General features: G+C 38.4%; 1 protein-coding gene across 2 annotated transcripts in view; it reads right to left on the reverse strand.

Moving 5' to 3' along the window:
- The window catches only part of LOC139954192 (uncharacterized), a 54,971-nt gene that overhangs the window by 24,890 nt on the left and 6,942 nt on the right, over nucleotides 1-23,139 (reverse strand). Inside the window, exons 2-3 of one of the 2 annotated variants that reach the window (XM_071953900.1) lie at nucleotides 22,659-22,890; nucleotides 17,278-17,459 (exon numbers count right to left, since the gene is read on the reverse strand). In XM_071953900.1, the coding sequence (XP_071810001.1) occupies nucleotides 17,278-17,436 (159 nt within the window). In that variant the 5' untranslated portion in view covers nucleotides 17,437-17,459; nucleotides 22,659-22,890. Of the gene's footprint in view, nucleotides 1-17,277; nucleotides 17,460-22,658; nucleotides 23,113-23,139 lie in introns of those variants that run through there. The other variant, XM_071953901.1, reaches the window with a different exon arrangement.

The raw sequence follows: 23,139 nt of genomic DNA on the forward strand, positions 1-23,139 counted from the left end.
GTGCAAGAGGAAATAATAAAATACAAGGCTCCTTAAAAACTACCTTTCTCTTAAAATAATGATTTTGGGATGGACAACGACCGTCAGTTGTAGGCGGTGTCCCTATAATAAGAGAGTTTTCGTTTTCATCGACGAATGAATCTGCGTTGTGCTGAAAACGACAACGTTTTGCTGAAAACTACTAACCGTCGCAGAACCATCCGTCGTAGAAAACGAAAACTCTCTATATAAGTTGTTATGGGCTGCCAGTCAGAAGCCATTACAACTGTTAATTGCCGAGTAGCCAGGGATCACACCCGAGTTTACGGTACATACCTGGAAAGTGACAACCAGGGGATCACCCTCAGAGGATGCGACTTTTTGTCATTGAATATCAATTAACAAACCGCCGTATAAGGGAAACTGACTGGATATGTTTTAAAGGGTCTATGTATTTGTTTGGAAGGACAAAAAACACAATGTACACAGATTTACACTAAACTTACACAGTTTGAGGATAATGATGGAGAAAACTTCCCTTAAAATATTACTTGCCGAGGTGCTGTAGTTTTTGAGATGAGTAAAACAATGTCATGAAAACAATTTTCGTCTCAGTGATCATGAGACGAAAATTATTTTAGCATCTAAAAACGTATTTTCATGACATTGTTTTACTCATTCCTCAAAAACTATAGCACCTCAGCAACTAATATTTTAAGGTACGCGTTCTGATATCATTAGTCTTCAAACGGTGTAAGTTTGATGCAAATCTGTGGACATTGTGTTTTTTGTTACAAAAAGTACCCAAATCCTTTAACTTATTTGATATTGACCAAAGACAATTTACCCGGTGGGACTTGAACCAATGACTCATGGATCAAAGATTGCTATTCAATAACTTCCTAAACGAGAAACAAGATCGCCAAGTTTATAACAAGATATTTAACCAATTAATATCATTTTAGTTTCCCACTACATCAAATGATGTAATCAACATTAAAATTCTGCTATTGTCATCAAGTCGTTAATAATATGCAATCACTTGAAACCTACACCAGCTTCAAGTTTGATTGACATCAAAGTGTGCTTTATTCACACCATCCGAGGTAAGCCACAGCTGGCTAAACTAAGTGAAGAAGCGGTACATACACACAGCAGACTACCGCATTCTTACATCATTAGTACACACCATGTAGTTCATGGAGAAGCCAATGTTTGCCCCATGGGATGTACCACCGAGGGCTACACATGACCACAGAATCCTCACTGGGGACCACAGCTGCATCGGAAGTTCCCGACCCGGATGGTTCTTTTAAAGGTAGCCTTTTATACGGGATTGCAGGCCTGTATGTTTCGTCTTTGAAAGGGCATTAGGGCACCAAGGCTCTGTCTCCTTGGTAAAGGGCACCCTAGATGAGGAAATGTAAACTTCTACTGGATCATTTCAAGGGCACTAATGCAATGACCAGGGAGCATGGAGACAATTGCCTTCGTTGCCTCCGTGAAGTATCACGGATATTGGATAAATGGGAGAAGGAACGTCCCGTCATGATCACACTGGCATGTGAACATTTGGGCTTGAAAATGCCAATTCCGAGATAATTGTTAAGACAAACAAACTGTAAGGTCCTGGCCCTGTATGTCTCTTCTGTCAAACGTTTGACTAGAACAACACGCCATGTACACACATCAGCAAATTCCTCTCACCACAAATTGACACCCACGTGGCTCAGTTTAGTGAACACCTCAGACAGTCAATATCTTCAAAATCATGCCAATAAAATTGTACCTCTGGACATCTGAAATTCCCCCACGGAAATACAAACGAGGACCTGTCACGGGGTCGTATCCATTTTGTATAGTAACACCGTTTTCTTCTTCAAGATTGAGTGAATGCATTTTTGAAAAGGAGACATTTAAGATGTGCCACAAATGTCATCCGCAGTCTGCATCAATTTCTATATTTCAATGCTTCATAATTACATTTATTTAAGTTTTACCAATATTTATCCCGATGTGTGTCATCACTGTATACTCAGTACTTTCCCGAGGCCTAAATAATTAGTTGTGTAAAGTGCTGAGTAACACAGAGTGCTAACACACATCGGTGCGTATGGGTAAAACCACAATTAAAATTCGCTATACCCGACGCAAATTTCCATCTATTCATAATTATATTTGAGAGATTTTTATATGTTTAGTATTTGTATTAGGTTTTGAAGCATTTATAGGCCTATTACTGTGTTTGTTCTTGGTAGATAATTATTTCTGGCAGTCCTTGGCGATTAGCCACATCGAATCCCAGTCTGTTCTTCTGTATTCCTTCAGGAGCACCGTTTTGGTTTTGGATTTAGATTTTTCTTTGTGTGCTTTTTCTTTCTTCTTTTTTATTAAGGTTTGATTTGTAAATTTTCATGTAATTTAAGTTTGATATGCTTATTTATTGTTTATACATTGGAACTATTTTTATCCTGTGAAATGTGTAACCATATTTATCCTATAAAAATTAAAAATGATTGAAATGAAATGTATAAACTCCAAACAGAGTGTCGTAGTTTGTGTTTAAAGTGCAGGCAACCAATGCTTTTTTGCATTTAATTTCAGAACTTTAAAGTTTATTAAAACAAAAACCTTTCATTTCCCGTAAATTATAAAACAGCCAAACCATACTGACATACTCCCATATTATACGGTCGACATAAATTGACACCAGCAAAAGCTGGTTAGTGAACTCTGCACACATTGTGCGGCCATTTCTTACAAATCATCGCTAGAGTCTGGCCTCAAAAACACTCAGACATCCCAAAGATTTCAGCAATTCAGTGTTTACATTCACAGTGTTTATACCCCACGATGACAAAATCTTTATAATTTGTCCGGACCCACCTAATTAATCATTCCTTTCCCTGACAGGTCCTCATCTCTTCTGCATAGCATTTTAAGACATAAGACAATAAATACGCAGGGAAACAAAATGTCACTGACTTTTAGAGTTTAGTGACAACTATCGACCGTCAAAAGAGTCGAGTTACGGATCAATTAAAGTTAATTTGCAGTATGAAGAAAGCTTGAAATGTCACTGAGGAGTATAGTTTCATCTACTCATTTTTATTTAAGCTTTGAATTTCTTTTTGCTTCACCTTTTATGGAACCTAGAGTTAGGTGACAACTACACAACCGTGAAAAGAGCAGGGTTGCGGAGATATCAAAGTTAATTTGCATTATGAAGAAAGCTTCAAAAACAGAGGAGCATACAGTTCACATTACAGTATAATTTTTATTTTAGATTGGATATTCTTTAATTATGTCACCCTTTTTCATTGTTATATTTTGCTGTCGCCCTTGTCCTTGCGTTTTTAATGTCGAGTATTTTGAACACTAATAAATACCAATAATAAGCGATTTGTATTGCACAATTTCCACAAAAATGGGCAATCGCACATTAATGTGCATGTTCAGAATGAATCATTCACTGAAGTCCATACGGTTTTCACTTCACTTAAAATTCATTATGTATAGTTTGCGCTGGTAAATATACGGCAGACAAAAATCACAGTCAAGATAGGTCATCTTGTTGGAATAAAACGAAACACCATGCACTATCTAGAGCAGAGATCTGAACTGTAAGCTTACACCTACACTGTGCAATCAATTGTACAGAAAATGATGACAAAATAAGCTCTGCTAAAACCCCATTGAGTAATTTCAAGCCTTGAATTGTGTTCTTTAAAGGTGGGGAGCAATGTTCCTCTAGAAAGGGGACAATTTTGATTTGTATTGATGCTTTGCAAAGAGCACCGTCCACGGAAAAAAAAAACAGGGCACCGCGGCAAATTGCTGTGGGTTATTTTGAGGCCTGAAACATTAACGGAACACGTTTGCCTTGGATCGGTCGAGTTGGTCTTTGAAAAGCGTTTGTAACCGTTTGTTATAAAATGCATAGGGTTAGAAAGATGTTGTAAAAGTAGAATACAATGATCCACACAAACACGCCCCAAAATTGCACGGTTTTCCTTTTACCTCGTCGACTAACACGGTCGGCCATTTATGGGAGTACAATTTTTGACTCCCATTAATGGCCGACCGTGTTAGTTCGCAAAATAAAAGGAAAACCTCGCAATTTCGAGGCAAATTTGTGTGGATCATTCTATTCTACTTTTAAAACATCTTTCCAATCATATGCATTTTATAACGAACGGTTACAAACGCTTTTTATAGACCAACTCGTCCGATCCAAGGCAACGTGTTCCTTTAAAGGCAGTGGACACTATTGGTAACTACTCAAACTATTTATAAGCATACAACCTTTCTTGGTGACGAGTAATGGGGAGAGGTTGATGGTATCAAACATTGTGAGAAACGGCTCCCTCTGAAGTGCCATAGTTTTCGAGAAAGAAGTAATTTTCCACGAATTTGATTTCGAGACCTAAGATTTAGACTTTGAGGTCTCGAAATCAACCATCTAAACGCACACAACTTCGTGTGACAAGGGTGACAAGGGTGTTTTTTCTTTCATTATTATCTCGCAACTTTGAAGACCAATTGAGCTCAAATTTTCACAGGTTTGTTATTTTATGCATATGTTGAGATACACCAAGTGTGAAGGCTAGTCTTTGAAAATTACCAATAGTGTCCACTGCCTTTAACAGAATCCCCTAACTATTAATATGTATCTCCTCAAGACACTGAACGTAATGACACACGCAGAATTATAATACTTCTAGTCAGTATGCTGCTATCATTTTTCGGCTCATAACTTCACATCAATAAATCAATACCAAACGAAGATGGACCCAATATCTGGATTGATGGATCACTATTGTCCCTTATACTCCGAGCTCCGAGTTTCCCCATCTCGTTCCAGTCTACAATTTCCTGCTGCCCCAACTGGCTGAGATCCAGGTCATTGGACTCGGGAGTCAAGTTATAGTGGGCGACGAGCTCGTGGCAGGTACCCCCCCCCTTCCTCCCGAAAAACACAACAATTAATCACATTCCACCAATTCTAGAGAATTCTCCCAAGAGAATAACAAATCATGATGGAGAGAAGTATAGTGCAGTGCATAAGGGGGGGGGGGGGTGTCTTTGAATAATTGAATATTCATTAGTCTTAACGAGTAGAATATAGGGTGGCTGTTGAACCCTGCAACCCAACTCGACCTTCCGTGGAATCGGTTTTTAGGATTAATAAATCCTTCTCACAGAAAGCAATTTTTCATTTTGACAAATCACGCTGCAGGAGTGCAGGGACCATGAATATTTATTAGTTTTATGGGTTGAATATGATGGCTGTTGAACCCTGCAACCCAACTCGACCTTCCGTGGAATCGGTTTTTTGGATTAATAAATCCTTCTCAAAAAGCAATTTCTCATTGACGAATCACGATGGAGGAGTGCGGGGGTCTATGACTATTCATTAGTCTTATGGGTACGATAGGGTGGCTATTGACCCTGAAACCCAACTCGACCTTCCGTGGAATCGGTTTTAAGATTAATAAGTCGTTCTCAGAAATGTCTGATTGAAAAAGAAAATTGCTTGTTTGGGAGAGATCCTTATACCGCTGGGTTTGATCAAGACGAGAATGTCTAGTTGGCAAGACGTATGGATGGATTATGCACACGCGGGAGACACTTTGAGCAAACATTCTATCAATGAATTATGGAAATTATGAAGGTTTTTAGTCTAAATGTAATGAAAATAAACGGTTGATTATTAACGACGGCCAACCACCTACTGACAAACGACAGTGTGAATAATTTGCTTTTATATTCACTTTGGTTTTACCCGCATACAACGATGTGTGTTAGCACTGTCTACTCGATACTACTTTCCTTACGTCTGTGAAAACAATCACATGCATCTTACTCGGGTGTGATTCGAACCCACGACATGCTAAACTTGCTTTTAGTCACGCACATAAAGGCAACATAAGAAATGTGTAAAAGAGCCTCTCGGTGTTTGAACAGTTTGTGCGTTTAAATTGTTTTTATCAAAATAAAAATAAAACACAAGAGAAGCTGACTGTGTAAAGTAAAAACGAGTTGGGCGTTGGGGGGGGGGGTCGAACCACAACAAATTGACTAGAGCAGGATATGAACAAACGACTTCCGGTTTAACATACCGGCGCTCAAGCTATCTAGCCTTTAATTGCAGTTTTTATTACACTATTATTACATCTAAACTGCTCACAAAAAGTAAGGAAACTTTTTTCAATCCAGTATATTTGTTATTATTTAATACTCTCTTTGTATATGGTATATATCATTGCAAAGCTGAACTGTTCCTCTTTAAAATGATACCACATTTGCAATGATTACATGTTGCTGAACTTGGCTACATGCATAACAATGAGGCAAAGTCACAAATCAAATGTGCCAAAATTACCGTTGTCTGTGAATGGTCAATAGGTAATGTTCAATAATTAAACCGATCAAGCTTTTCAGAACCATTAATGGTTTACACAATGATTTGCACCAATGAGCTCATCGGACACAATAATTAACCCTCATCTCATGAAAAACACCTGTCTGATGGGTATTTGCAAGACGATATTCTACAGCCGAATGCAGTCCCATACTTGCAGACTTTGGACCAAATGCCATCTTTCAAGATGACAACGCTCGCCCCCATCAAGCCCGACTGGTGACTGACTACCTGAAAAATGTTGGGGTGCACCGGATGGATTGGACCGCTAACAGTCCAGACCTGAATCCCATGGAACATCTGTGGGACCAGCTTGGCCTCGCTGTCCGTGCCAGAACCACCAACACATCAACTGTGACTGACCTAACCAGGTTCCTTAATGAAGAATGGAACGCCATCCCTCATCATCAGCGCATCACAAGACTTGTGTGCAGCATCAGAAGGTGCCAGGCTGTCATCAACGCATTCGGATCATCCACTTGTTACTGAACTTTTTGTATCAATAAAGTGTATTAAGATCAGTAAGTTGTAGTGTCTTGCTCTATACCAAATTTCTTGTCTCAATAAAGTGGATTAAGATCAGTGAGTTGTCTTGCTTGTTTGAGTTACAGTGTCAATTTGATTGTTCATACAGTAACACAAAATTGCTAATTTTGGCACATTTGATTTGTGACTTTGTCTCATTCTCATTAACGTGGTCAAGTCCAGCAACATGTAATCATTGCAATTGTGGTATCATTTTAAAGAGGAACAGTTCAGCTTTGCAATGATATATACCATATACAAAGAGAGTATTGATCAATAACAAATATACTGGATTGAAAAAAGTTTCCTTACTTTTTGTGAGCAGTTATTTAAAAAAAAAGAAAAAAAAAGTGAAACTAGATTGTAGGGTGTACGTTTTGTTTTATTGCTGGGCTGTTGGTTTGTTTCTTTTTTTCTATTTTTTCCATTGATACCTTTGAATGACCGAATGAGTGTTATAGGTGTACATGTAAGTTGTGGTGGTCGGAACATGTCTGATCATGATTTATGAGTGAAATCGCCACTGGAAGCAGTTAAACAATACAACAATTTGTACAGGTTGATTTTTGTTGCCTTGGAACTACTGACAACATTTGCAAAATGTTTCAATTGTAACAAAGATGATTTACGATATACGGTAATTACACTGTAAACTACAGACTATAAGGCTGAATGCCTCATTAGCGCCGTAAACAGAAAACAATACAATACCATAATGGTAATTATACATTTCTAATTCATCAAGATCAACACAGAAGTCCTTGGCCGCTCTGTGTCATTAGCGAGAGACAGGATCGGGTCATTACCCGTGCACATCAATAAATAAAGACAGCGCCAGGGTCAGTTCCAAACACAAATGAACTTTAAATTGCATTATTTTTTTTAAATTGTACATGCGTTTTAAAAGGGATTAACTTGTAGGCATTAGCGAAAATTGGTAATTACTCAACATAAATGTTAGTATAAAAAGTTACTTGGTAACGAGTAATGGAGAGCTGTTGATAGTATAAAACATTGTCAGAAACGAATCCCTCTGAAGTTACCTCCGCTTTTTCTCACTCAAGTAATAGACTTTCGCGAAGGCTTTTATTATTTCTGCTGGGTGTTTTTTCTTTCAAATTATTATTTTCTTGCAACTTCAATGACCGATTGAGCCCAAATTTCCACACAGTTTTTTTTCTGTGCATCTGAAATGATACAAATGTTGGTGTTTTTGTTTTTTTGGTTTTTATCATTCTCTTGCACCTTTGATGACCAATTGAGTCTCAATTTTCAAAGGTTTGTTATGTTATGCATAAGTTGGGATACACAAAGTGAGAAAACTGGTCTTTGACAATTAACAAACGTGTCCAGGGGTCGATTTCACAAAGAGTTAGGACTAGATATACAAATTGCATGGATAGTCCTAAGTTAGGACGAGTAACTGGTCCTAACTCGAGATAAGACTAGTCCTAACTCTTTGTGAAATGCACCCCAGTGCCTTAAAGAGTGTCCAAACAGAGAAAGTACTTATTTCGACACTAAGAACGGACTTTGTCGACGAAAGTACAAGTCTGTATTTGTCTTCAGTTGAATATAAGTCTATAATTGAAATGATCGGAGACCAAGAGGTAGGTCACTCTACATGTACATTGTTTATAACACAAAGGTCACAGTGGACATGGATACCTTCGTGCACGTTCCTCACGGCAGGGTTATTTATGCAGACATTTTTTCTCTAAAATTATCAGAGATGACGAAAGATGACAATCATGATGATGATGCAGAATATAGTGATGAGATTATGATAAGGATATATGAGGATGTGTTGAGACCCCGGGGGAGGGGGCAGATAAAGAATACAGATGATGAAAATATTGATGATGGATGGAGCCGTTAAGATTTAATAGATATGTTTATGCGAAAATATATATATATATATATATATATATATAAAGACTCTTGGTGTCACACCATCATGTTAAAGTCAATGCACCCATTATCACATTATTTCTATGTTTTCGTTTTGATTAGATTACGCGCACATCTCACACATTATTTGCACATTTGGGACAACAAAAACGAGAGTTTACATGTAAGCTGGTTTCTTTCACAACAAAAACACATGGTTCCCTTATAAAGGGATTGGAGATTTCAGGCTCTCTTATTTCAGACTTTTTATTCTTCTGTCTACCCAGCGAACAAAATATCAGCCATTTCCTTAAGATATAAAGAAATACATGTAATGCTCTTTGATCTACTTCTCTAGCGCTGAGGGTACCACCTAAAATCTCCTTGGAATCTGCAACTCCATCGGGATGACAAAACATATGAACGCCTAATTTTAAATATAAACCCCTGGGTCCTCCATTTTTGAACTTAGTTTAAGATCGTTCTTCAGCAACGACTCTCAACACTGCTAAATAGGCTGGTGGAAGTTCTTGAAAGTCTTTAAACAGATCTCGTTATCAGCTTTTAGCAGATTTTATCTTCATACACCCTCCCCCCAAAAAAAGTTTTAGCGAAACATCTTTGACTTTCAATGGCCAGTGCTTCAATTCTAGGTCAATTTCGCTTTCACTTTGTTAAGCAATAACTTCCACTATGCAGCTCTTTAAAAATGGAACAAGTATGCTGAAAAATTGACGTGTTGTCAAGCTGCAGACCATGTTCTTTTGATGTGTGGTATTTTAACAGAAAGCCAGTCATCGTTTATAATTCAAAGAGGAAGAGGTTCGGTTAATTTCAGTCCAACTTATTTAGCAGGATGACTGACAAAGGAACATCCCATTATTATTATTATTAATGGTTTATTTTAATCTGAATAAAAAACAACCAAAAGGTTGACAACATTCAAATTTACAAAGTTTTTACAGAATTAAGAAAAATGGAATTAACAATTAACAGGCAAAATCTATATTTTTTTCATATTTAAATTTTTAAAAAATCTCAAAATTATTTAAGACAAAAATATCCACATAGGGAAAGTAATGGAAGTCCCTCGACTACAAAATTATTTTACCCAAGAACAACGGAAACTGATGGCAGATGGTTTCGCTCAAAGCACTTCTTGTCAACAGAGGGGGCTATTTACCCATCCCGCATCTATATCTGTCATGCCTCACTCTGTCTGGACACTCCTCTTAAGTTTCATTATTGAAAACAAACCACACATCAACTCATCAAGTTTTCTCCTCTCACCGGAAATATTGCTCAGCTTCGAACAAAAAAAAACTAAAGAGGTTTCTCTTGACTTGGAAGACGTCCAAAAAGCTTCTCAAGTGCATGCCCAGAATTCCACTTGATGTAGATTTTTTTTCTTCCTCCTTTTTCTTAACGATGGATCATGGATGTGTTATAGCCAGCTTCAATCTGTCCAAACAACTTTAAGTATCTTTCTTGTCAAGTATAAGTTGATGATTTACAAGATGTAGAACGATTAACGCAATTTGCCGGAGCCCGCAGAAGTGACTGATAATAAAAAGATATATAGTGGCTGCGAATATGGGGCGGTTAAAATGTAACTATTTCAGAAAAAGGAAAAGAAAACCCTTAAAGTCAAAGATTTACAAACATTGCGTTTGTCTCGTCTGGCTTGCTTGTTTGCCTGACACAGTAAAAAATTGAATCCGTTTAAGGATTAATAGTGATTGGCAAAGTGAATTAAAACTTTAACTCTACTAACAGTTTGGTGAAGAAGACAAAAAAAACAAAAACAAAAAAAGCACAGGCGCAGAAACCCTCACAACTTTATGGGTCGGGTCCGTGGGTTCCTGCACTGTTGTTCTTCATTTTGTTTACCTTTCATAAATTGTACACAATTGAACTCTCGTAAGCCCACATTAGGACTCTATCTGATTAGAAAATGGGCGGATCGCAAAACTAAACTAAACTTCACTTTGCAACCCCTCTTTGCAGGCTGCATTCCAGAGGAAATCCCCCAAAGCTGCTGAGGTGTTCCTTGTGCAAGCATTGCAGTTGATTGCAGTTGATTGCCGTCAAAGTAACATGTATGTCTCGATATCAAGCCCATTGTATAAACGTTCAAAACCGACAGTGGATGCCAAATTTATAATCACAATTAAAGGCCTTCAGGTCAGATAACTCCAACATAGAGAGAGGGGAAGGACCAATTTCCAGAGGAAATTAAGGGAAATTGTATTATTACTTTTTATGTAAGCTTGCAATAACCACTCATAGTTATTTTTTTATACCATGATGGGTGATCAATGACTGGTTATAAATTCATCTATCATGACGGTTGATGTCATCAACGTTTATAGACCAAGAAACAACAAATCCACACACACTCATTGAGTTGTTTGTGCCTTTCTGAAACCCAACATGATTCTTATTTGAAGTTATACCACAGGTCAGGATTGCATGGTATCGCTGACAAAAATAGTCGCACACAGTGGTCAGGTTTTGTGTGAACAGCTACAGTTGAAAAGAAACAACTAAAACCAGTGATGTGCTAAAGAATCCACTGGGAGGGTTAGATAAAAGTAGTGAAACGAATTCTCATCGTGTAAACACATTGTTCTGGGCACACACTACAAGCATCAAACAATTTTCCCGCCAAAATACTGGTCCCCTGCTTCTTGTTATAACGACACTGGACACTATTGGTTATAGTTACAGACGGGTCCTCTCACTTGGTGTATCATAACATATGCATAAAATAACAAATCTGTGAAAATTTGAGCTCAATTGGTCGTCGAAGTTGCGAGATAATAATGAAAGAAAAAAAACACCCTTGTCACACGAAGTTGTGTGCTTTCAGATGCTTGATTTCGTGCCCTCAAAGTCTAATTCTAAAGGTCTCGAAATCAAATTTGTGGAAAATTACTTCTTTCTCGAAGACAACGTTACTTCAGAGAGAGCCGTTCCCACAATGTTTTATATTATCAACAGCTCCCCATTACTCGTTACCAAGTAAGGTCTTATGCTAATAATTATTTTGAGTAATTACCAATGGTGTCCACTGCCTTTAAGCAATATTTACTGCTGAAGAAGTTCTGACAATGGTTCCCTCAGGTTTAACATGGTCATGTTACAACCTTTCAACCAACCTAAACTGTCGGGAGGGAGAGGGGGGGGGGGGGGTGTTCTTTCAAATCAAGAGTTAAAAAATGAACTTTGGTTGCCTCTCCCCCAGCACCTTTTTTTTTAGGCATTTCTCAAACTGAGACATACTGGAAATATGATTAAGTTGATTAATTCTAAATTGAAAATATCCACTCTAAAATTATGTCTCAAAAGCCAGTAATGTTGTAACTGGTCAACAGATCAACGTCTCGGCCTTGAAAGGAAAGCCGAAAGCCACATGGTGTAAATATTTGTGATAACTTTTCAAGTTGAAACCGATCATTTTTTTCTCTTCCTCCCTGCAGACTTTGTTGGTTTTTTCCCCTCCTCCCCATCTCCGCTCAAGTCTTGCATTCCTTTTCACAATCATCTCAAATACTCAAGGGCTCTCCCAAATTACATACACATATGACTATACACACATCTCCAGATGGCCTTTGTAATGGTTTTAATAGTTTAATGGTATGTGGCCGATGGCTATGACATTGGCAGAGAGAAACTAGGGGTGCATTATCTTTGCATGGCCAGAAGAAAAAACACAATGCTCCGGAAATTGAAAATTACCGCATCTTTCACTTTCCTAGAATTGTCCTTCACCACAACCCATCTTACACAATCAGGTGTACATAATTGATTATCTTTCCCACCTTGAAAGTTTGACCTGGCCTTCCACCCTTATGAAACAAACCTATATATCGTCCAATTTACTCGAAGAGAAACCCGATGTGTGTAGGCTTGTATGATTTTGAGAAACTATTTCGCAATTAATACGACTGTTCTAAGGGTTTACAACAAAGTTAATGGCATCCGAATGAATAACCTGACACACCTGCTTCTGGCTTGTACCTTTTCCGACTGATGTTATATTTCACAAATGTTGCTTCATTTTACCTACATGTATGACGGCTGTGTATTGCAAAGTCGTCGGTATACAAGCATTGAGCATCAGCTAATTGCCCTCTCATCACAACCAAGTCACAAGAGGGCGACATTTGCTGTCTAAGGGTGGAATAAACTAACTACATCAACTCCCAAATGCTTAACAATGAAAAATACTAAAACAATATTTAAAGTCTCCCAGCCTCTTGATAAGAAAAAACAATCAGATATATTTCAGACCATGCTTCTGATCAAATTGCACGTGAGCAATAATTACAGTGAGCCTGAAACACAGGCACCTCTTCTTCTGATGTCATTGGATCATGAAGGAAGATGGTTGTTGGGTCAATGTTAAAGTGATTAGAAAACCCGGTAGTGATTAGGTAAGTGTTTGGAGTGGCTGTTTAATCATTCAATTAATTGACATGATCGTTTAATTGATACACTTGTTTGCAGTTGGCTTATAATGAGTATAGATTGTACAAAATGACTAATTAATGTAATGTTTTTTCACCATAAAGTGGCCATTCAGCAATCAATATTTGAGTATTTTGATTCATTGTTGAAAATGTGGGGTACTGTTGGTGGGTTGCAGAAAATAATTTTTCAATTCATAATTTTTTTTTTTAAGGGAAACAACAAAGTATAAAGTTTCTAAAATCAACAATTTGGGTGGGTGGGTCAAAGACAAATTCGCTTTGGGTATTTAAAAAGCTTCCCTATTCCTTTTGAAATATTGACCTGTGAAATGAAATGCTTGAGTTCTGTTTGTTAGTCACTACAAAAGTTAAGGGCAAACCCTGACAAGGTATCCAGCCAGCACAAAATTCACACAACGACACTAACAGACCATTTCCAGACAATTTTAATGCGAAGGAAAAGTCCATTATAACACTAAGCATCCCCACTATGGCCTTGGAGTCACTAATGACCAGTCAAGATGTACCCCCTCTCTCTCTAGGATAAGTCGCCTCTTCCTCTGGCCTTAAGTGAGATTAGAGGTATATAAACGAAACCAGCTGAGGAGATGAACCAGTTACGCTGAACTCTTAAAGGCACTGGACCGTTTGGTAGTTGTCAAAGACCAATATTCCCACTTGGTTTATCCAAACATATATGCATTTATAACACAACAAACCTGTGAAAATTTAGCCTCAATTGGTCGTCGAATTTGCAAAATAATAATGAAAGAGAAAACACCCTTGTTGCACAACTTTGTGTGCTTTCGGATGCATAATATAAGTCTTTTATTATTTGAGTGAGAAATTACCTCTTTCCCAAAAACTATGTTACTACAGAGGGAGCAGTTAGCAACAATGCTATAAGTTATCAATAACTCTCTATTGCTCATTACCAAGTAAGTGTTTATGCTAACAATTATTTTGAGTAATTACCAATAGTGTTTACTGCCTTTAACTTTCTGTCCAAGAAAGATGACAAAGATTGGCAAGATGCCAACTGTAAGGTCAAAAGTCAGTGAATGCGCCATGTTGACCTCCAGGAGAGACTGGATTGAGCTACTAATATATTTGGAAGATGACTAATTGAAGGTCAAAGATCAATGTACTGTGACGGGAAGCTATTGAGCCAAAACAGGGTCAAGCTAATTTATCATTCAAATCCACAACAAGATGTTTGAAAGTTGATTGATCCTAAGTTGTTGAGAAAAAAGTTTGCTAAAAAAACCCAGAATATCTTCTCCAGCCCTTGCAACTTAAAAAGCCTTACCATAACTTGAAAATAAAGTAAAAACTTATCGATCCAAAGTTAAAAGAAGGGACACACTGGTAATGACCTTGAAAGGAACTTGATGGTTAATTTCATCAAAAAGCATGGACTTATAAAAAGATGCATTGTAATGGCAAAATGGTTGTAAGTATCCTGTACAACTATTTGGTTTGCATTCCCTGTTTATTTGAAATCAATGTTTATTTGAAATCAATAAAAGTACAGATCGCTTATTACTTATTAAAGGAGGCTTTGGAGATTCAGATTTCCCTTCTGTCTGTTTGTGAAGGCTGTGGCCAGAGATGCAGTTGTTCCTGCCGTCACATCCCTAAACAAGATTCAACATTCCTGATGAAAGTACCGGACAGATTTTCTGTCGTTTTCTCAACAAGAAGACACACTGTATTCAGCTGAAACTTTCCCATGTGACTTTTTATTGTATGTTTCTTGCTAATGTGTTCAATTAAAGGCACCTGGAAATAGGATTTTTTTCTTTTAAACATAAGAGTATATGTTTATTAACAATAAAAAAAATTTTTGAGTAATTGTTTGTCACGATTTATATGTTAAAAAAATTAATTAAGTGACTGGGGGGGTTGACTCCGCCTACCCCTTTTGTGACGTAGGAAAAGGAAGACTTTGCCTCGATCAAACATAGACCCCCTCGATGCGTAGATAAACACACGTGCAAAAGTACATGTAATTCTAAGACGTGACTGAGTTTGTACGCTGCGAAAAAGTTTTTTTTTCTGGCATTTTCCCGGCAATGCCGACCAGGTGTATTGCTGCTGGATGCAGCAAAACAACTAAAGATGGGGTCAGTCTTCATCTGTTTCCTGCAGATCCCAAGTATTGGCGGTTGTGGGCTGCGAAAGTCAGATTAACTAGAGCAAAGTGGTCCGGTCCGACGTCTTTTTCAGCGCTGCAGCGAACACTTAGAGCCGTCGTGCTTCGAATCCTGGATACACAACTCATTTGACATGACGAGAAGAGCCATTCTTAAACACGACGCCGTCCCAACAATTTTTCTAGCTAGTGGGAAGTCGAAGAAGGTATCTGAAAGACGTGACGAACTCAGAGGAGCATTTGCTAAACGTGAAAAAATTCGGGTAAGTTTGAACTTTGAGGGTATGTTTTTAGCTTTTGCCAAGTGACACGATTTTTTGTTGGTACCGCATGCGATTCACCGTGCGTGCAGGTCCTATGTGACCGTCCGCCCATTATACAGCAGCCATAGTGCGTGCGTGCATTCTGCTCCGTGGCCGTATTTCTATAATAATACGTAGGCATCTTACAACCCATTTGGTCACTAAAAAGTCGCATAGTTAAATAAAAATAGCAGCATTAGCTTTTGTAAAAACCACTAGGCGTTCAACTTGTTCAAGTTTCAATGTACGTATGTGTGTAAAATCGTGTCTAAATTTGTTTTGATGTGCCATGTTCCCAGACGTAATGTACGGGGGCCCGACTTCAAATTTTCTCTCCAAATATCGCGCCTTGAAATACGTCACGAACAGCGCCCTCTCGGGTCGGGGCCTACTCGTAAATTTGTAAATACAATCAAACTAAGATTTTTAAACCTTAGTTAATTTTTTATTCACATTCCTCTCATAAAAACACATATTTTAGTGACAAAAGCTTTATTTAAAAAAAATACCACTTCCAGGTGACTTTAAAGACACTGGACACTTTTGTTTATTGCCAAATACCAGTCTTCTCATTTGGTGTATCTCAGCATATGCATAAAATCACAAACCTGTGAAAATTTGAGCTCAATTGGTCGTCGAAGTTGCGAGATAATAATGAAAGAAAAAAACACCCTTGTCACACGAAGCTGTATGCTTTCAGATGCTTGATTTTGAGACCTCAAATTCTAAACTTGAGGTCTCGACATCGAATTCGTGGAAAATTACTACTTCTCGAAAACTACATTACTTCAGAGAGAGCCGTTTCTCACAATGTTTTATACTATCAACCTCTCCCAATTACTCGTTACCCAGTAAGGTTTTATGCTAATAATTATTTGAGTAATTACCAGTAGCGTCCAGTGCCTTTACGTTGACAACAACCAATCCTTGAACCTATGAGCAACTGTAATAATGCAGACCTCTAAATAGCCCAAGGCACCAACAGCAATTGCAATTTGCAAAGTTACAAAACAAAGTTAACCTTTCCTCTTTGAAGTGCTCCTCATCCACAGGAAAATTGTCTGAGCCCTTTCCAGAATGAAATTCAATGCCTGATATAACGGAACAGGTTTTGGCACTACGTACACATACGGAAACACTTTCTTTAGAAACTAGACCTCCATTCATTGCCAGCAAGGATTTTCCTGAAACCGTAGTTGACTGAGAAGAACACAGGCAAGCAGCCTTTTACCACGCAGACATCTGAACACCCCCCCTCACCCCAACCCCCCAGGAGAGGTGCCTCACCTTCTCACCCCTTCTGGTTCTGGAGTAGTCCTTAGTGCTTCTTAAGTTTCCTTCCCACCAATTAACAGTGTCATGCATGTGTGCCCAATATCATTCAAATTCCAGATTTCTCAATAAATCTCTCCGCAACATCATTGTAATTCTTTCTCTGTGTTGCGGTTTTGTCAGGTTAAATGGAAATCACATTCCCCACCCCCCCCTCCACCAAAAGATATATGACTGCCTTGGTTTGATACATACCATGCTAGCAATGTGGTATTTCCTCACGTCCCAGTTGAACATGATATTCCACAAGTTGTACGTCGCTACTTTCAGGGTCGGACCGCGGCCGGAGGTGGGAACGAGCAGGAATGTCAACAATGTCGCTGCCATCGCAGTGCGGCATGCCCTTGCTGACATGGTTGGGGGCGCTGTTCATAGTTCTGGTGAGAAGTTAACATAATCAAGAGGGAATTATTCATAAAAGGAAGAAAATATTTTCACATGTTTTATTTAATGATGTTTTTGTTATCCAGATGCAAAAATAACATCATTGCAGTACCTGCTGCTAACTTCATAGGATTCAAACTGCCTCTGGCAAATAGGCTAGCTCGTTGGTCTAGGGTTGTAGTAAAACATCTGCTCTAGCAATGCAAAGGTCGTGGGTTCAGATCCAAACCGATGTCAAATGTCACAGAACAAAGTTTACAGTGCTTATCCATACTTGTACATACACATCAGCAGGCCTGATACTTCACGGAGGCAATGAAGGGGATTGCCTCAATGCCCCCTGGTCATTGCCTTGGTGCCCTTGAAATGCTCTGACAGTAGAAATTTAAAATTTCCTCATAGGGTGACTTTTACCAAAGAGAAAGTGCCTTGGTGCATATACAGCCCTGCATCAGTGTATGGGTTAAAACTAATCGGTTGGAAAATAGTTGAATTGTTTTAGTTTTACTTAGTTGAAAGCTTAACTCTTATATCATTAGAAAAAGATTCACACCCAATCTTGTCTACAAAGTACATGAAAATCCATGGTTTTTTGAGTCATTCAAAAATCAATAACTGACTCAGGTCAGAGAGATGTAAGGTCAGAAGTCATGAGGTAATAGCCAATCTACCCTTAGTCTTATAAAAGAAGATACTCATCCAACATGCCCAATATCAGGGCTGTATGCTTCGTTTTTGAAAGGGCAAGGGCACCAAGGCATTTTCTTCTTGGTAAAAGGCACCCTATAATGAAATTGCAAATGTCTACTGTAGCATTTCGAGGGCACCAAGGCAATGACCAGGGGACACAAAGGCAATCGCCTTCGTTGCCTCTGTGAAGTATCAGGCCTGCAATATAAAGTTAGTACCAGTACACATGACAATCCTCCAGAGAAATGTTTCCATCTAAAATAGTAATGTAAATGTAAAAGTAAAATAAAAAAAAATGTAAAAAGAGCCCCCATATCAGCCTTGCTTGCTTATTTTATTTGCCAAGATAGAAAAAAATAAATAGTGAATCCTGGCCTGAACATGAATTATTGTTTGGTTGTTTCACCCAAAACTTGGCCTAATTACATAGATCTATGAGATATTGGCTGTCTCGTATCCTGCTTGTTTTTTCTTTCTTTGGGAGCAGAACATTTTTAAAGCAATTTTTTACCGTTTTTTAAATAGCTCTCACTATGAAATTGGACCCAGCTTAAAATATGATTGTACATGTCTGGTGAGCAAGCCTTGAAATTACAGCATAAATAAATGTGAATCTAGAGAAATATCTTCCTTTGCTTAATGGACCGTAAGAATATGTCAAACGGTTTCTGTCGACAGAGACCATCATGCAGCTGCCATGCAACAGAAAATAAATCTTTAAAGCTATTATACACTTTCGGAACAGAAAAAAAAAAAAAAAATCACAGATTTAAAAATAACTTACAGGGTTTACAGAAGGTATGTAAAAGACTTCTCTTGAAATATTATTCCATGAAATGCTTTACTTTTGATAAAACATTAAAACAATTATCAATTCCCGACAACGAGAATTATGGATTTCATGACACGGCGAAAAGTGCGGAAACAAGGGTGAGTTTTCCCGTTATTTTCTCCCTACTCCGATGACCGATTGAGACTAAATTTTCACAGGTTTGTTATTTTATATAATGTTGTGATACATGAAGTGTGGGCCTTTGGACAATACTGTTTACCGAAAGTGTCCAATGGCTTTAAAAGCACTGGACACCATTGGTAATTGTTAAAGACCAGTCTTCTCACTTGGTGTACATCTCAACATGCATTTAAAATAAAAAACCTGTGAAAATTTGAACTCAATTGGACGTCGAAGAAAAAAAAAAAACCATTGTCGCACAAGTTGTGTTCTTTCATAAGCTTAAATTTGAGAACTCAGCCGAGGTTTTGAATTCTATTCAAATATTTCAGTGAGAAGTTACTTCTTTCTCAAAAACTACGTTACTTCAGAGGGGGCCATTTCTCACAATGTCTTATAGCCTACACGTATGTACATGTACATGTACTATCAACAGCTCTCCATTGCTCATTATCAAGTAAGTTTTTATGCAGAATAATTATTTTGAGTAATTACCAATAGTGTCCAGTGCCTTTAACCTTGTACATGTATGTATACAAAAAGGCAGAGCAACGGTTATGGATCACCTCTTTGAAACACTAATTGACAAATGACTTATTATTCATTACCCAAATTATTTACATCGAGGAGTATAATTTATTTTCTTAATTTGATTTCCTATTTGTCTGTTTCGTGTGAATGCGGTACTTCTTCTTTGGCGGTGATAATCTTTAAGTTCATTAAAGTTCAATGATTATCAATCATCCACTCGCGTGTCGAACAAACAAACCAAACTTGTGAAATAATTGGAGCAGTAATGGACTACGCTGTGTACATTCCATCCACTGAATATGATATTTTTTTTGCAAATAAACATTTTCAGTTTAATGGAAGGAACAGATTGCCAGCACTGTGGGCAAGGGTCTAGTTACTAGTCAAATATCTCCTTATAAAAAAATACTTTGAAGTTCTAATCTACCCTCATTGTTTTGCTTAAAGGGACACACCGGCCGAATTGGGCTATTTGGGTGGGCTACAAAATAGACTAAGATATGACTTCAACGGTCTTCCAGGAATGAAGAAGAACAGTCCTTAAAAAAAATCATCAAATTTAGCCGTTTTTGAGCATTTTAAGTCAAAAACGCAGGTCGCGTGATTGTTCTAACCAAAAAGTGGTACAAACAATCACGTGACCTTCCGGGCTAGTTTTACTTTCAGCCGTCTAAAAGTAACTTACTTAACCAAATTTAAATCTTTTTTTTACAAAATTATTTACGAATAATTGATGAAAAAGATCATGTATTCAAATTATCGCTACAAAATGTAAATAATTGTGAAAAAACTAACGTAAGATTCACATTCAAAGAGTCCATGTCACGGAAGCTTGTTATAAGCCGCTTTGGTTTTTTAAATTCATTTTTCGCTAAATACGTGACATTTTGATGATTTTTTTTACAGCAACCATCTATAAAAACATTATTTATGATTCTACACCCCTAAATTGCGTAAACGGTGAGCCGGTGTGTCCCTTTAACAAGCTTGTTGACCCAATGCACCTGGCATCACCACAATAACGGAAGGTTTCCCGTGTGTTACTGTTTTTTTGTCATACGATTTGGAACAGTGACTTAGAGCAAGAATTTGAACCAACGACATCTGAATGACACCCACTCTTGAACCAAATGAGCTATCTAGCCCATTGGCAACAGATACAGTTGGTAGTTAGTCTTGGTTCAAGACGTTTCTCATTTACCTAACCTACAATGTACTTGTATGTATACACTAACCTGACTTGAACATAAAATACTTGAAATCAGATTGATTGTGTCAGTGTTATTATTATGTCATCCGATAGAGTAAAACTATTTTGTTGTTAATGCGTATATAAGCATGAAAGTCAGGTTAATACGGTCAGTTTGTGCGCTGACCCCTTGCACGCGCATCACACGCGGCAACTGATGCCACGCTCACCATAGACCTTTTCGCAAATACTGGGGCGCGCGCGTAAAGCTTGGAATTAGATGCATTGTGGTCTAGCTGGTAGCAAAATTTGATTCATATATATCCCACAATGCACCTCATTCAACAGTCTGCGCTTGCGCATTGGTATTTGCGATAAGGTCTATGTTGGTGGTCAATAGGTTTACGTGTAAACGTTGCGTCGCCTAAAATGCGCACTTATCTGAATGACAGGATGCTCTAATAACACACGTTGACATTGACCACCAAAATGGCGCATCAGAGAATATTCTGATGATGATGTCAGGTGAAATGGGTCTATACCATAGGTTTGGGGCGGATCGCCTGCGCTGTGCCTAAGGCAAAGGAGAAGCGTCAGTGCACCAATATACAATTGTTGCACGCTGTGACGGAGTCCATGGCGTTTTGTACACCCGAGGGGGAAAATGGCACCCTCAGCTTCATTTCCCCTCGAGGGTGTACAAAACCCATGGACCCCAGTCACAGCGTAACAACAATTGTTTTGTTATACCTTTGTATAATTGTTATTCCTCTTCTCAAAGTTCTGTTGTCATCCTCAAACATTATTACGACGAACTATTCATTGTTTAATAAGCAGACGAACGAGAAACAATTCCCTCGAACCCGCGGTTGTTTCGTACACAGCGCTGGAAATCGCCCAAGCTGGGAACGATCGAGGTGATGTACACCGGTGTACATCACTTTTCATGTTACCCCGCCCGTCGAGCCATGTAACATGCGTTTTTGATGCATGTCACATGATTCGTTCTCGACCATTCAAACTTCACAGTTTGTTACCAGGGTAAAACAAGACTAGTTGGCGGTCTCAGTTGTCAATATGTTTGTTCAGTGTGCCAGTCAGAGCTATACAGGTACACTGCTGCGAAGTTTTGGATCACACCCAACCCAATACATGCTAATCCGGAGGTGGTTGGTCCAAATCCCGCTCTAGTCAATATTTCTTTGTTCAACCCCAAATCATTTAAAATTTACCCAGTCAGTTTGCCTTGTGGCTTATAATTTGATATCTGAAATAAAAAGTAGCATCCCCTTCCTGTGATCCTCTGGCTGCAGCTTCCCAGGCCGTATCATAAACTTGGGTGTGATCCCTGGCTTCACGGCAGGTACATTAACAGTTGTATGGCTTCTGACTCGGGGGCACCCCCGAACAAATGACAGAATAGGGAGACCTCAGGCTTAAAGAGTTATGTAGGTACCCACAATCAACTCACTTATGGACGGATTCAATGTTCTTGTGAGCATTTGACAGTTTTTTGCTGTTCTCTCAGTACTGTTGTTTTATCGAGTATCTTTCCTTATTCAATTCTAAACTCTGATGTGATGTGGGTTATCCATTTTAATTCGAGTATAATACATGTATATCCAGATCCAGATCCAGATCCAGATCCAGAAGCCTTTTAAAATTTAACAATAAACAGAATCGTTGACCCTACATCTACATATACATGTACCTTTAAAAGTAACACGTACATGACGTATTTTCAAACATCTTACTTACAATTACTTACAGTGCACTTGGGAATGAACCTAAGCTGATCTCTATGTACTTCGATCGTTGTAAGGTACTTACCCGATGATGTGCAGTCAGGTTATAATTCACGTCCAGGTTCAGTTGCTCTTCACCCCTAACTAGAAATGGCATGAAAACGGCTCAACAAGAAGACAGCAATAGGGAACCAATAAAGCGGATCGCACTGATCTGGACGGCTCCTGGCTCGAGGCTCGATTCATCGGTTTGTTTCACACCACCGGTAGACCATGGCAGGGCCATGCATGGGCACATCCTTGGCAGTAATGTTTACCTGGAAGTACAAAGACAAGAGTTACTTGTTATTAGTGACATTTATTATCGTGAACTGTGTGTGACTCCATCATCTGACAGTTTATCATCACTTCCATGTGACAGTGTACGTTAGTTGTGCATGAGATTTCATAGAGTGTAGTTGATGGCTTAAATTCAAGTTTCTAAAAATCCTGTTTGGCAAAAGAAGGATAAAACTTAAAGACCTCAGCACTTTCTCATGACATGATGATGCACAAATTCTTGACAA

The sequence above is a fragment of the Asterias amurensis genome, chromosome 2 (genome assembly GCF_032118995.1).
Source record: "Asterias amurensis chromosome 2, ASM3211899v1".
NCBI classification, from domain to species: domain Eukaryota; kingdom Metazoa; phylum Echinodermata; class Asteroidea; order Forcipulatida; family Asteriidae; genus Asterias; species Asterias amurensis.